General features: G+C 45.2%; 1 protein-coding gene across 1 annotated transcript; it reads right to left on the bottom strand.

Moving 5' to 3' along the window:
* Nucleotides 1–360: 360 nt before the first annotated feature.
* On the bottom strand, nucleotides 361–13,841 carry LOC101341125 (cytochrome c oxidase assembly factor 5). The gene is made up of 3 exons (XM_004369327.2): nucleotides 13,655–13,841; nucleotides 4,927–5,010; nucleotides 361–2,263 (listed from the first exon to the last, which is right to left on the bottom strand). Exons 1-3 carry the CDS (start codon nucleotides 13,751–13,753, stop codon nucleotides 2,222–2,224), a joined length of 225 nt encoding a protein of 74 aa, XP_004369384.1. The 5' UTR covers nucleotides 13,754–13,841; the 3' UTR covers nucleotides 361–2,221.
* Between the last annotated feature and the right edge of the window lie 24 nt (nucleotides 13,842–13,865).

Below are 13,865 nucleotides of genomic sequence, written 5' to 3'. Positions count from 1 at the left end.
AAAATAAACTTCTTGTTTGTTGAAGCCATCCACTTGGGGTATTTCTGTTAAAGAGGCGCCAGATGACTAAGACACCCTCATACATTGCTGGTGAGAATGTAAAATGGTACAGCCACTGTGGAAGTCTGGCAGTTTATCATAATGCTAAAGTTAGGGTTATCATATTATCCAGCAAGTCCACAGATATGCACCCTACTGCCACTGAGTCAATTCCAACTCACAGCAACCCTGCAGGACAGAGTAGAACTGCCCCATAGGTTTCCAAGGCCGTAAATCTTTATGGAAGCAGACTGGAACATCTTTCTCCCGTAGAGTGGCTGGTGGCTTCAAACTGCCAAACTTTTGGTTAGCAGCCAAGTGCTTAACCACTGTGACAGCAGGGTTCCTTCTTAGACATATACCCAAGAGAAATGAAAACAGTCCATGCAAAACTTGTATGTGATTTTCCTAACATTAGTCATAATCATCCAAAAGTGGAAACCACCCAAAGTCCCTTGACTGATGAACAAAATGGGGTCCATCTGAACAGTGGACTATTATAAAAATGATGTACTGATAGATGCCACATGTGGACAAAACTTGACCAATTATGGCAAAAGTAGCCACAGTCATAACAGGTCCCATAGTGTGATTCCATCTATATGGCATGTCCAGAACAAGCAAATCCAGAGAGACGAAGCAGGTTAGTGGTTGCCAGGGCTGGGGAGAAGGGATTGGGAGTGACTGCTAATGGGTTTGGGGTTTCTTTTTCGGTAATAAGAATGTCCTGGACTTAGTGGTGATGAGTGCGCAACTCTGAAAATACTAAAAACGAATGAATTGTACACTTTAAAGGGTAAATATCATGGCATGGGAATTATATGTCAAAGTTGTTATTAAAAAAAGATAGGGTATTATAAAATACTTATCAAAGTTACTTTTAATAAAAATTATAGCATTTAAATAGGTATACAACAGCTACTGAACAGAATCCATCTTTTCCCCTTCACCGGTGAAAAGCAGCACACACTAGACCTCGGTGACACTCTGCAACAACCACCAGGGCTGCTGCAGGTTGTCACCACCTCGGGTGAACCTTTAACGCAGGGGACCTGCAAATACCTCGACTACGTTAACACCAACGAACTGTGGAAGCACACGGAAGCGAGGGTGTTTCTTTTATCCTTCAATACCAAAAAGAAAGTTTTATATTTGGTCCTCTACTGTATTAAGAGATCAGAATAAAGCAGTTACTGTGATTCTAAGCTTTTTCAAGCTTTTCCTGCTCTTCACGCTTGCTTTCTATAGCGAACACCTATTGTTTCTCTTCTTCTGAATCCCTCTTTCCTGTAGGGAGAGGCCCAGCACTCAGCCAATGCGATTCTGATGGGGGTTAACAATTATGGTGCCACAGGAAAGGCTCTGCCCCAGGCCTGGCCGATCACGGAACCCATCCTTTTCTCCACAGGGATTGGCCCCGTGAAGTGCAGGTGATCCAGGAGAGGCCACGGTCCTTTGTAATATCTGATTTGTGGGCCCTGGAAGAGGAAGCTCTCTCTCTTCTTTCTGGATCACTGATCTTAAGGATGTAGGCTTATGGCTGACACTGGCCACCGTCCCCATCATGGGGGAGGGGCCAGCCTGAAAAGGGAGCCAGGAAACAAAAAGTCAAGAGATGGGGGCAAAGACCCTGACAATGTCGTCTGGGCTTTGCGTCCAGCTACGTCTAATGTATAATATTAAAGTTCTGAGGCTGTTCACTTCAGCAGTTCAGTGAAAATGAGGCATTTCTTCTCCAAAGAATCAAACACAATTGACTTTATTTTAAAACTAGGTAGGACAGATTGCATAAAAGAATAGACATTTTCTCTCCCCCTTCCATCTTACTGATTAGTCACACCAGTGATCTTCCTGACAGTCATAAACTGTGTCATCTGATTCATGAGTCAAGTTCAAAACTACCAGTCTTTCCATTAATTGTGCTTTCTAAGAATGTTCTAACAATTCTCAAGACACATTTACCATGTACCCATAATTAAACTTTTTCTTCTAAAACTAACTGAGAACAAGAAAATCTTTATTTATCCTTATGCAAAACCAGGACTGTCCCCCTCCCCCGTCTCCCGTGGGGGAAAGTCACCGGTGAGCGGGCCGACGGAGCCGGTGGTGCACTTCCTCCCGAGGCTCCTCGGCCGACAGCAGAGAAGCCTGTTGTTTCCATCTTGGTTTCGACATAACGGTATCAGTATCCTTTTCTTCCTCGGAATCTGGATCTGGCATCCAGCTGAAAATAAATGTACAATTAAATTTTGCACAATACAGTTAATTAGACACGCTTCTCATAAGGGATATCGCTATATGAGAGAAATAAATTAGTCTTCAGAAAAAGCCAAAAGGTAACTGTCAGAGCAGCCAAGAAAACAATGGAAACAGATGGCATTAAAACAAAAGACTCCACGTAAGGTCAATCAGCAGGGATTGTCTTGTTGGGCCGAGTCCACTCTTAATCCAAACGACATTAAGTTCTGTTGAGGTTAAGATCCAGACGCATTTAAATAAATGGCAACTGAGAAAATGGGAAAGAGTCCTGATGAAAGGGACACATAGTCGTTAGGGGACTGGACGCTCTTCAAGCGGCTGACAGCACGTTCTCTGACTTAAGTCTCACACTGCAGCCATTTCTTAAGGGGGTGTGTGTGTATGTGAGGTTCTAAAGTCAGGGTATAAGGCTGAATTACATAGTTAACAACCACTCCAAAAATTCTTAAGGAAGATATTATTTTGGAGACAGACCCTAGGGAAAAGTCCAACATGGCCAGCGTGGGACAGACAGCCATTTGTTCACCTGAGCACTAGATGAAGCAGCCAAGAGGCATATTTTTTTAAAAAAAGGAAAAATATATTTTTAAACCCGGCAATGATGCTCAGGGTGGTGAGATGCTCCTAATCTGAAGGAATAGCAGATGCCCTTCTCCCCGGCCCTCGGGGCACACACTCATTATTTGGGAATATTAAGCAAAATCACCTGCACAGTTTAAATTGTTGTTTTTCTTTCTGCCCAGCACGTATAACTGAGGTTGCATGAGTCAGGTGTGAAGTGACTGCAATCATTTTGGAGAACTAACAGTAAATCATACTCTTGCAGAAAGATGTTAAAAGAGTCTCTAAGTCTTAAGTCTGCTAAAAAGTTCCCTAGACTGCTCTTTCTAGTATCAAAATCTAAGCAAAGTTCTGCATTGTACTTATATTTACAAATGGTCAGAAGCACTTTGTTATTCAGGTTTTATTTTTTATTACAAATTTCTGCAGAAGGTAAATTGTGAAAATTTAAAAAATGTTCTGACTTTTTATCATTTTTTAGACACGGAGCCTTAGGCAGGAAATCACAGGAAACTTCTCAATTCAGTCAGTTGATGAAATTAAACAGTACAGCTCATCGTCTCCTACACCAACTCTTCCTTATGATTTCTCAACTGTCTCAACAGGCTCTGAAGTCTAAGGTTCACATTTTCATGAGTGGCAAAACTATTTGAGGAAAGGCAAGAAAAAGCCTTCTCTTTTTTCACGTTAAATGACAGGAAAACACAGCAGAGACCTGTCCTTGAGAAAGGAAACAAAGCCTGGCCAAAGGGAATCTAACTCTACACCCTCCCTGCATCTGACTGCAGCCCTGAGGGCTCAGTGGAGCCCTGGTGGCGCACTGTTTAAGAGCTCGGCCACTAACCAAAAAGTAGGCAGTCTGAATCCACCAACCACTTCTTGGAAACCGTCTGGGGCAGTTCTACTCTGTCCTACAGGGTCACTATGAGTTGGAATCGACTCAACGGCACTGGGTCTGGTTTTTCGGGTTTGTATCTGATTAGTCAGAAATCATGCTCCAGTGCTCTGTCTGGCCTCCTGGGTCCTAAATAGCCTGGCCCCTCTGCTTCTCTGATCACCAGCGGAGAAGCGATTGGCAGTTCCTAACAAACAAAAGCCCACTCAGGCTGAAGCTACTGCTTTCTGTAACAGAATACTCTTTTTTCTGTTTACATACTTTCCTTTCTCAAGACTTGCATTCTTCAGTTTCCATTCCAGAGATCTTTTCCGAGCTTTCAAATCACAGAATGTTAGCATACAAATCCCAGAAGTTTGTAATGTCCTCTTAGGTCCTCTCCACAATATGTCACTCCAGAAATTCAAACAGACACTGGCACCTCCTCCTGGCCACACCTCCTCAGACCTTAGACCTCTACTCTACAGGTTTCTGTGTGATTGCCAAACGACCCGAATTCAGTGCTCAATATCAACCTTTGCCCATTCACACCTGCCAAGACTTCACTGTCACATTTTCAGAAACTCAAGAAGGTTAGCAGCTGTGGTTAGCTGGTGGCAGAATAAACCAAAACCAAACCCACTGCCACTGAGTCGATTCCGACTCATAGCGACCCTGAAGGACAGAGTACAACCGTCCCACAGGGTTTCCAAAGTTGGAAATCTTTAGGGAAGAAGACTGCTACGTATTTCTCCCACAGATGGGCTGGTGGGTTTGAACTACCGACCTTTTGGTTAGCAGCTGAGTGCTTTAACTATTGCACCACCAGGGCTCTGGCAGCAGAGGAGCAGAATAATGCCAGTGATTACCAGCGACCACATCAGCTACATTCTGACACGAATAAAACAAAAACCAAACCCGCTGCCGTCCACTCATTTCTGACTCAGCGACCCCACAGAAAAGAGCAGAACTACCCCGTAGAGCTTCCCAAGCAGCAGCTAGTGGATTCGAACTGCCAACCTTTTGGTTAGCAGCCCAACGCTTAGCCACTGCGCCACCAGGGCTCCAACATTAACTCACTGGGGTAAGTTTTTCCAAACTATATCACTGCAGTCTATCTGCAAGTCACTCACATCTTGAACGCCACATGGTTCATTTTCAGCATAAGCTTCGGAAAATCTTTAATCACTTACCATTGACCTTTTACATTCAAAAAACGAGTTTTGCAAAGCTCTGCAACTTCCTTCCTTCAAACACTGCCGAGGAGTCTTTCCTTCCTGTAACATAGAAAACAGAAATATCTGCACATTTTTCTCACAAAGTACTAAATAACTGTCCTTTTGAAATTAGTTTTTAAAGTTTCATGAAAGGAAAATTGTCAATTACATAAGACACAGTTCTTAATTCATTTTGACTGCTGGTACTTCAGGGAAAAAGGAGAGAATACTGGTTTGAATGGGATACTTTTGAAACGGTTATATAAAAAGCTAGAAACTGATATCCTCATCTCCTTATGGGTAAGAAAGTGTAAAGGTGAGGGGAGTAACAGGGATTCCTCAGTATTTCTAAAAAGAACTCCTAAAGCCAGGAAAGCAAGGGGTGTGTGTGTGACACGGGGCGGGGGGAGGGGGGAGAGAGGGAGGGAGAGGGGGAGAGAGAGATTGATTTCCTGTACCCTGACCCCCACTCCCAGGTTTACTATTCTGATGCTCAGCTGAGTAAGAACTGGAAGAGGGAAGTGGGGAGCTGACAGAGATCTGCCTGATGTGAATTTTTTTATTTTTACTGTTTACAGTTCGTCAGTTTCTCATACAAACATGGATACACACATTGCTGTGTGACCCCAGCTGCTCTCCCCACAACGTAACAGCACGCTCCTCCCTTCCACCCCGGACTTCCCGTGTCCACTCAGCCAGCTGCTGTCCTTTGTCTTCTCATCTCGCCTCCTGACAGGCGCTGCCCATTTAGTCTCATGTATCTATTTGAACTAAGAAGCACTCTCTTCACGAATATCATTTCATGTCCCATAGTCCAGTCTAATCTTCGTCTGAAGAGTTAGCCTCAGGAACGGTTTCAGTTCTGGGCTAACAGAGAGTCTGGGGTCAGGTCTTCTAAGGTCCCGTCAGTCTCAGACCACTAAATCTCGTCTTTTGATTTCAATTTGAGTTCTGCACCCTACTTTTCTCCTGAGCCATCAGGGACTCTCTGCAAGGGCTGTCATTGGTAGTAGCTGGGTACCGTCTAGTTCTTCCGGTCTCAGGCTGATGGAGTCTCTCAGGCTATTGTTTTCCTTGTGTCTTCATTCTCCTTAGCTCCGGGTGGGTTGGGACCAATTGATGTATTAGATGGCTGCTTGCTAGCTTTTAAGACCCCAGATGCCACTCACCAAAGTGGGATGCAGAACTTTTAATAAACTTTGTTAATTGACCTAGTTGTCCCCTGAAACCACGGTCCCCAGACCCCTGTCCCTGCTACTCCATCCTTCGAAGTGTTTGGTTATATTCAGGAAACTTCCTTAACTTTTGGTTTAGTCCAGTTGTGCTGACTTCCCTGTATTGTATGTTGTCCTTCCCTTTACCTAATTCTTATCTACTATCTAGTTAGTGAATATCCATCTCCCTTCCTCCCTACCCTCATAACCATCAAAGAATGTTTTCTTCTGTGTTTAAACCATTTCTTGAGTTCTTTTAATAGTGGTCTTATACAATATTTGTCCTTTTGCATCTAATCTCACTCAGCATAATGCCTTTCAGACGCACCCATGTTGTTTCACAGATTTGTCATTGTTCTTTATCGCTGCAGAGTATTCCACTGTGTGAATATACCATAAGTTATCCATTCCTCCATTGACGGGCACCGAGGTTGTTTCCATCTTTCTGCAGTTGTGAACAGTGCTGTAATGAACATGGGTGTGCATATATCTATGCACATGATGGCTCTTATTTCTCTAGGATATATTCCAAGGAGTGGGATTGCTGGATTGTATGGTACTTCTATTTCTAGTTTTTTAAGGAAGTGCCAAATCAATTTCCAAAGTGGTTGTACCATTTTACATTCCTACCAACAGTGTATAAATGTTCCAGTCTCTCCAAAACCCCTCCAACATTTATTATTTTGTGTTTTTTGGATTAATGCTAGCCTTGTTGGGGTGAGATGGTATCTCATTGTAGTTTTGATCTGCGTTTCTCTGATGGCTAATGAACACGAGCATTTCCTCATGTGTCTGGCAGCCACCTGAATATCTTCTTTGGTGAAGTGCCTGTTCATATCCTTTGCCCATTTTTTAATTGGGTTGTCTTTTTGTTGTTGAGGTTTTGCAGTATCTTGTAGATTTTAGAGATTAGATGCTTAACCGATCTGTCGTAGCCAAAATTTTTTTCCCAGTCTGTAGGTTGTTTTTTGACTCTTTTGGTGAAGTCTTTTGATGAGCGTAAGTGTTAGATTTTTAGGAGCTCCCAGTTATGCAGTCTCTCTTCTGGTGCTTGTGCCTTGCTTACTTATGGTTCCTATTGTGTTTATGCCATGCATTAGGGCTCCTAGCGTTGTCCCAATTTTTTCTTCCATGATCTTTATCATTTTAGATTTTATATTTAGGTCTCTGATCCATTTTGAGTTAGTTTTTGTGCATGGTGTGAGGTATGGGTCTTGTTTCATTTTTTTGCAGATGGATATCCAGTTATGCCAGCACCGTTTGTAAAAGAGACTGTCTTTTCCCCAATTAATGGAATTTGGACCTTTGCCAAATATCAGCTGCTCATAGGTGGATGAATTCATGTCTGTAGCCTCAATTCTGTTCCACTGGTCTATGTATCTGTTGTTGTACCCGTACCAGGCTGTTGAAATTAATCATCTTTAAATGGTGAGAGCTCAGAGAAGTTTCAAGAGGAAAACTGGGCCAACCAGTTCCCCTTCTGCCATCGAGGCAGGATGCTGCTTTAAGAATATTCACAAGACCACTGCTTATTTCTGACTCTCAACAAATAAGACTTTTTTTCTTTTAAACTGTAACTATTAAAAATTAGACTTGGTAAAGTATTAACTGAAAAACTAGATAAGAGCTAAAATCTAGTAGTATTCTTCTTTCAAGTTAAACATGGAATAAAAATCCAAATACTACCTCTTTATTATCTTAAAAGATTTTGAACAAATCACCATAAACTTAACTTAAAAAAAGATACTTAAATATACTAGACACATGGAACCAGTTACAGAAAGTACACTTCACAATTCGAAGAGGTGAGATTAAAATTTAACTGCAGTGAAGCTTCTCTTTTTGAACACCCTACTCTACTGATTTATCCTGTACCCAACCCTGCCTTCACAAAGACCAATTCAAGGACAATACAGATATTCACCACACTCACAGGGTTAGTGGGAGAATAAAAAGTACACACTAGATGTCCCCGCCCACTCAGGACTTTTAATATAAGGTAGGAAAGAAGACGCACACATGAAAATGCCAAGTGGAACACAAGCACCACCCAGGGTGCGGATGAGGGCCGGGGTGGGAAGGGGGAAAAACTGCCGGCTGACTTCGGTTCCTGGGAGTGGAAGGACATAAAACGACATCTGGAAAAAGGACATTTTACTTCAATTTTTCAGATCACCTGAGGCTTAAAGATATCAAACTATGACGTGCAAAGGGGCGGCGGGTGGGGGAGGGGAGGGAAGCAACACATCAACCTTACGTTGTTATTATTACTATTCAACGAAGAAGTAATAAAACAATTCTGCTGGTTAGGAACATTAGCCTTTTGCAGTGCTTGGCGATATAAAGGAAGATCATGAAACTCTCCCACTCAACGTGAGTTTCAGTGTAAAATGAATCAAGCGCTTCTGCGAACAATGATCCTGTTCAGCGGAGCTTCCAAAGCTCAAACAGCCAGGATAAGGCGCCCTGACACCGGAACACCGTTTAGTGTTGGTACGGAGCGCTTAATACAGCCGCTAATGAGGCGGGCTAGAGTGACACTTAAATGGAGACATCTGGTGCATTCAACAAGCAGGAAAAACGCAACCCAAATGTCACCCACTGTGCGTAATCTGGGCTTTCCCCTCAAGCAGATGTTTGCTTCCCCACCACCACTGCAATCACTCCCTCAAATCTTTATTTCGCAAGTGCTAATCATATAGCTTGGTGGTACAGTGGTTAAGTGCTCGGCTGCCAACCAAAAGGTTGCGGTTTGAACCCACCAGTCAGCCGCTCCTCAGGAGAAAGAGGCGGCAGTCTGCTTCCACAGATTACAGCCCTGGAAACCCTATGGGGTAGTTCTACTCTGTCCTACAGGGTCGCTATGAGTTGCAATCAACTTGATGGCAGTGGGTTTTTTTTTTTTTAGCCACATTCCCTAGTTTTTATTGTGAAAAAACCTATATAATACCTTGTCTGTGCTATTTCTGTTCGCCAGAAATTTGGTCCTGGCCACTTTCTAGTCTTTACACGTGTGCCTGGGTCCTAGATTTCAACTGCCATCTATATGATTCTCAAAAGTGAAACAGAGTAGCAAGCTTCCTTGCACTATCACATTCCTCCCCAAACTCTATAACGAGATACTGCTGATGCGGGGTGAACGAGGTGGAGACAGATAAAAGACTGGGAACTATACACTGATGTCTCCCAAAACTCTACATAACGTGCTACCTTCTTCATAAGCGTTCAACCTGTATTGCCAATAGTCTGGTAGAAATCTCCATCGAGATACACTAAACCTAACAGAAACATTAATTCACCATCCCCTCACCTCCAATCCAAATGGCAGACTCCTAGTTGTCTCTTAATATTCCCTCTTCCTCCTTAGCTGGACAAAGTGCTCAGCTGCTAACCATAAGGGTGGCAGTTTGAACCCACCAGCTGCTCCGTGGGAGAAAAGAACTGGTGATCTGCTCCCATAAAGACTGCAACCTAGGAAACTCTATGGGGCAGTTCTCCTCTGCCTATAGGGTTGCTATGAGTCAGCACTGACTCAACGGCACACCACAGCTGCAAGGCGTTGGGCTAGCTTTCCCAGTTCCCCTTGCAGCTAGGTGTGGTGCTGCGACTAAGTCCTAGCCAGTGGGATGCAGGGGAACTTCAACGGTAGTTTCAAGTGTAAAAGTTCTGTGTTGGTCGTTAGAGGCCTGCCCCCTTTCCCCACTTTACTCCATCATGTTGAGTCGCAATCGACTCAATGGCAAGGAGCTTGGTTTTTTTGGTGAGTTACTAGGACTGATGCCATGGAAGCAAGTCCATCTCAGACTATGTGTATGACAGCGACCTCCTATCTTCCATTACAGCACCTAGAATCACAAGATCAACAGCGTCTGGGTCCATGGAAGACCGACTGGAGCTGCCAGGGCCTACCTACGGGTACGAGAGAATTCTCTATCTTAAGAGACTATTTCTCTAGATCTCTGTAGCATACAGCTGAACTTACATCCTAACTAATATACTCCCAAACTTTCTGCCTTCTGAGATCAAGGTCAATGATTCCCAAACATGGCAGTGCCCAAGAACCAACCTGGGAAAAACTTAAAAACTGCGGTGGGTGGGGAAGAACCACACCTACTTTTAATCTCTGCCCCTACCACCAGGTGATTGTGATGGAGAGCCAGCAGGCGTGGAAGCTGTCAATGGAGACACAGAGATGACCTATGTTGAATGAGGCTCCCCAGGCAGTTTCCAATGTGTCCCTTTTTGATCTCCATGATTCATAAAATTCCAAGAAGTCTACCCAAGAAATGCCTCTTTAATCTTTTTCTTTGCTTTTCTTCTTCAGCCCCACTGGAGTTTACACCATCACCCCGAGTTTTTCTGAACCCCTATGGTTCCTTGACTATCACAACACCTAGAAATATTCGTTTATGCTGAACTCCTCCCCACAAGGAGGTGCTCCAGTTTTCAGATGGGTTACCTTTGGCTCCAACAGACTACAGCACCCATCTGCTGTAGGATCAGATTCACTTCTTCATTAGCTAAGGAACCACAATCTTCTCATCAGTGAGGTGGCCAAGAACAGGAGGCACAGAGCTCAGCAGAGCTTCTCTTGGCCTCCGGAGTCCCTAGTAGGCGGTGATGGTCTGTAGCTGCCATGACACCCTCCAAAAAGGTAGGGTGTTGCTTTGTCTCACTGCTGCCCTATTACACTCCAGTGCAAAGTCACCGTGCAGGATGAATTTTACACAAACTGTAAATGCACTTCCATTTAAGGGACCGTGTACAAACGTCAAAGAAGCCTGGTTGCACAGTGGTTAAAGCACTCGGCTGCTAACCAAAAGGTGGGCAGTTTGAACCTACCAGCCACTGAGCAGAAGAAAGATGTGGTGATCTGCTTGCATAAAGATTACAGCCTTGAAACCCTATGGGCAGTTCCACTGTGTCCTACAGAGTTGCTGTGAGTTGGAATTGACGCAACGGCAATGGGTTTGGTTTTAGGTACAAACATCAAGTTCTCCTAGTTCTCAAACAAATCTAGCATCAGTATGGCCACATAGTCAATGGAAGGAAAGCTAAGTCTGTGCAAGGAGTCCTGGTCACTGTCTCTGCCCACAGCTTTCTAACTTTCCAGAAATCTGAATTCTACACAGGAGAGAATGTGCCCCACTAAGCTGTATGCTTCCCCGCATCAGAGTCCGGCAGTCATTAAATGAATTATCCTGGGTATTCTCCTCGTCAGCAGTACCTTCCTGCTCTTCCTCTGTTTCCTCAGTCCCATTCTGTGTTTTATTCCCTCAACTACTCATCTCCATGGCCTTCTGGACGCGGAACGTCAGGATAAAATCCAATTCCGCACTCTGACACGTGGGCCTTCCCACCTGGTTGCAACTCTCCTCTCAGGCCTTGTTAGTCACGCTCCAGGCCCCACGGGCACTGGCTTCTGCTGGCTATCCCACATCTCCCTGCCTCCGCACATGCTGTTCTTTCAGATCCGCCCCCCGACTCCTTTACTTGATCAACTCCTCCTCAGTCCTTAAAACTCAGCTCAAATGCACCTCCTCTGAGAAGTTTCCACATTTTTGAGCAAGATTGTTGCTTTCCATTGGGTTTCCAAGGCATTTTGTTGCTAAATCTACTCATTAAACAAATGTTTACTAAATACAACACTTACCGCAGGAATTTAGCCCTCTAACATGCCTATGTCTTCCATCAGACCAAGCTGATGTAGTGACCGTAACGGATTCATCTTTGTATCACTAGTGCCTGGCACCATGCCTGCCACAGAATGGGCATTTACTAAGAGCTAACTGAACATGAAGGAACCCTGGTGGCGCACAATGGTCAGTGGTTCAAACTCACCAGTTTCTCCGCGGGAGAAAAGACCTGGCCATCTACCCCCTTAAAGATTACAACCTAGGAAACCCTATGGGGCAGTTCTACTCTGTTATGTTGTTGCTGTTAGGTGCTGTCGAGTCGGTTCCAACTCACAGTGATCCTGTATACAACAGAATGAAACACTGCCCAGTCCTGCGTCATCCGCACAATCATTATGCTTGAGCCCATTGTTGCAGCCACTGTGTCAATCCATCTCGTGGAGGGTCTTCCTCTTTTTTGCTGACGCTCTACTTTACCAAGCATGATGTCCTTCTCCAGGGACTGATCCCTCTGATCTCTCCTGATAACACGTCCAACGTATGTGAGACATACTGAACAGCAGTGGCACTCCGTCACACAGGGTCGCTGTGGGTGGGAATTAACAGACACAACAACCGCTGAACATGAACCAGGGAATGAGACAGCAGACTGGAAACAGCCCCGGACAAGGGAGAAGAGAAGGGGCCTCGGCTTCCTCGTCTGTGCAGGGAGTCAGACCGGAGAACCTCTCAAATTCCTAACATCTTTTAAGCTTTACGAAACATTGGGAGGTGAGTCTGGTTGACTGCTAAACTCAGTGAACCCACGGTAAATCGTGACTCAGCAGATAGTGGTACAGCCTCATGGTGGATGTCTACTCTTGGGTAGTTGTCTTTTCTTTGAAATAAGACCAAATTTCTGAAACTTTCTTTGAAAAGACAACCAACTTTTTCACAACACCCTCAAACAGCAAAAAGAATCGCACACGAGCGCCATCGTCAGGCCCTCGGGGTCGGAAAAGGCACCTGCGCTTTACTCGGCCTCTGAACTAGAGCCTCACTGAACCTCTCCGCACGGCTCACCGCATTCAGAGCAGGCCCTGAGAAGACCTCAGCGGTAGTGAGGGAGAAGGGGAGAAGGTATAAAATGTTGAAACTATGGAGCTGCCTTGTTTACAACTTAACACCTGAGACTGTATAGAATTGAAACTCAGAAACAAAAACAATACGAGGTAAATACAGAACTGAAGAGAAAAAAGAAAACAAAAACCCAGCCAGTACAAAACCAAAAAGAAAAACAACAAAAACCCGATGCCGGCGAGCCAATAATGCACCAAAAAACCCGTAGTGGAGTCAATTCCGACTCACAGCGACCCTAAAAGGCAGAGAGCTGCCCCATAGGGTTTCCAAGGAGCAGCTGGTGGATTCGAACCGCCGGCCTTATGGTTAGCAGCTGAGCTCATAACCACTGCACCACCAGGGCTCCAATCACCAGATTTATGTAATTCTCTAAAATAATTAATTCTACAGATTCTCATTTCCTAGCGTCCAAGGAACCTGTCTTATTCTCCTTTATGTCTCCAGCGCAGACTACCAGCATTCGACACGCTTCCTCTACCGAAAAGGTTTAAGCCTTACAAAAAGCCGTCAGGGCGATATCGCCATATCCCATTTGCACGGCAGGGGGCTGAGGTGCGGACGGGGCAGTGGATTTGCCCACGCTCAGTCAGCTGGAGCTGCTTTACACCTAGGTCGGCTAACCCTAAGTCACGGCCTTGGCCGCCGCCGCCGCGGGCCGACGGGGAGACCCCGCCGAGGCCTGTGCCCCGTCTCCGCCGCTGGCATCGCCCGAGCTCCCGGCGCCTGCCGCGCTACCTGGAGCACACAGTCCGACTGCAGCAGACAGGCGCCCAGGTCCTCCTTCACGCCCGCGCACGCGCCGTCCACAGGCTTGTCCTCATAATATCGGGGCATGCCGCCGACTCCCCCCCGCTCGGACCTCTACCCGCTTCAGTACGCAATCACCGCGACCCCTCCGAGCGCCACAGAAGCCCGCGACACAGGAGCCAGAAGCTGGCAGAAGCAA

This window comes from Trichechus manatus, unplaced genomic scaffold (genome assembly GCF_000243295.1).
Source record: "Trichechus manatus latirostris isolate Lorelei unplaced genomic scaffold, TriManLat1.0 scaffold00004, whole genome shotgun sequence".
Lineage (NCBI taxonomy): Eukaryota > Metazoa > Chordata > Mammalia > Sirenia > Trichechidae > Trichechus > Trichechus manatus.
This window is presented reverse-complemented; position numbering and strand designations above follow the sequence as displayed.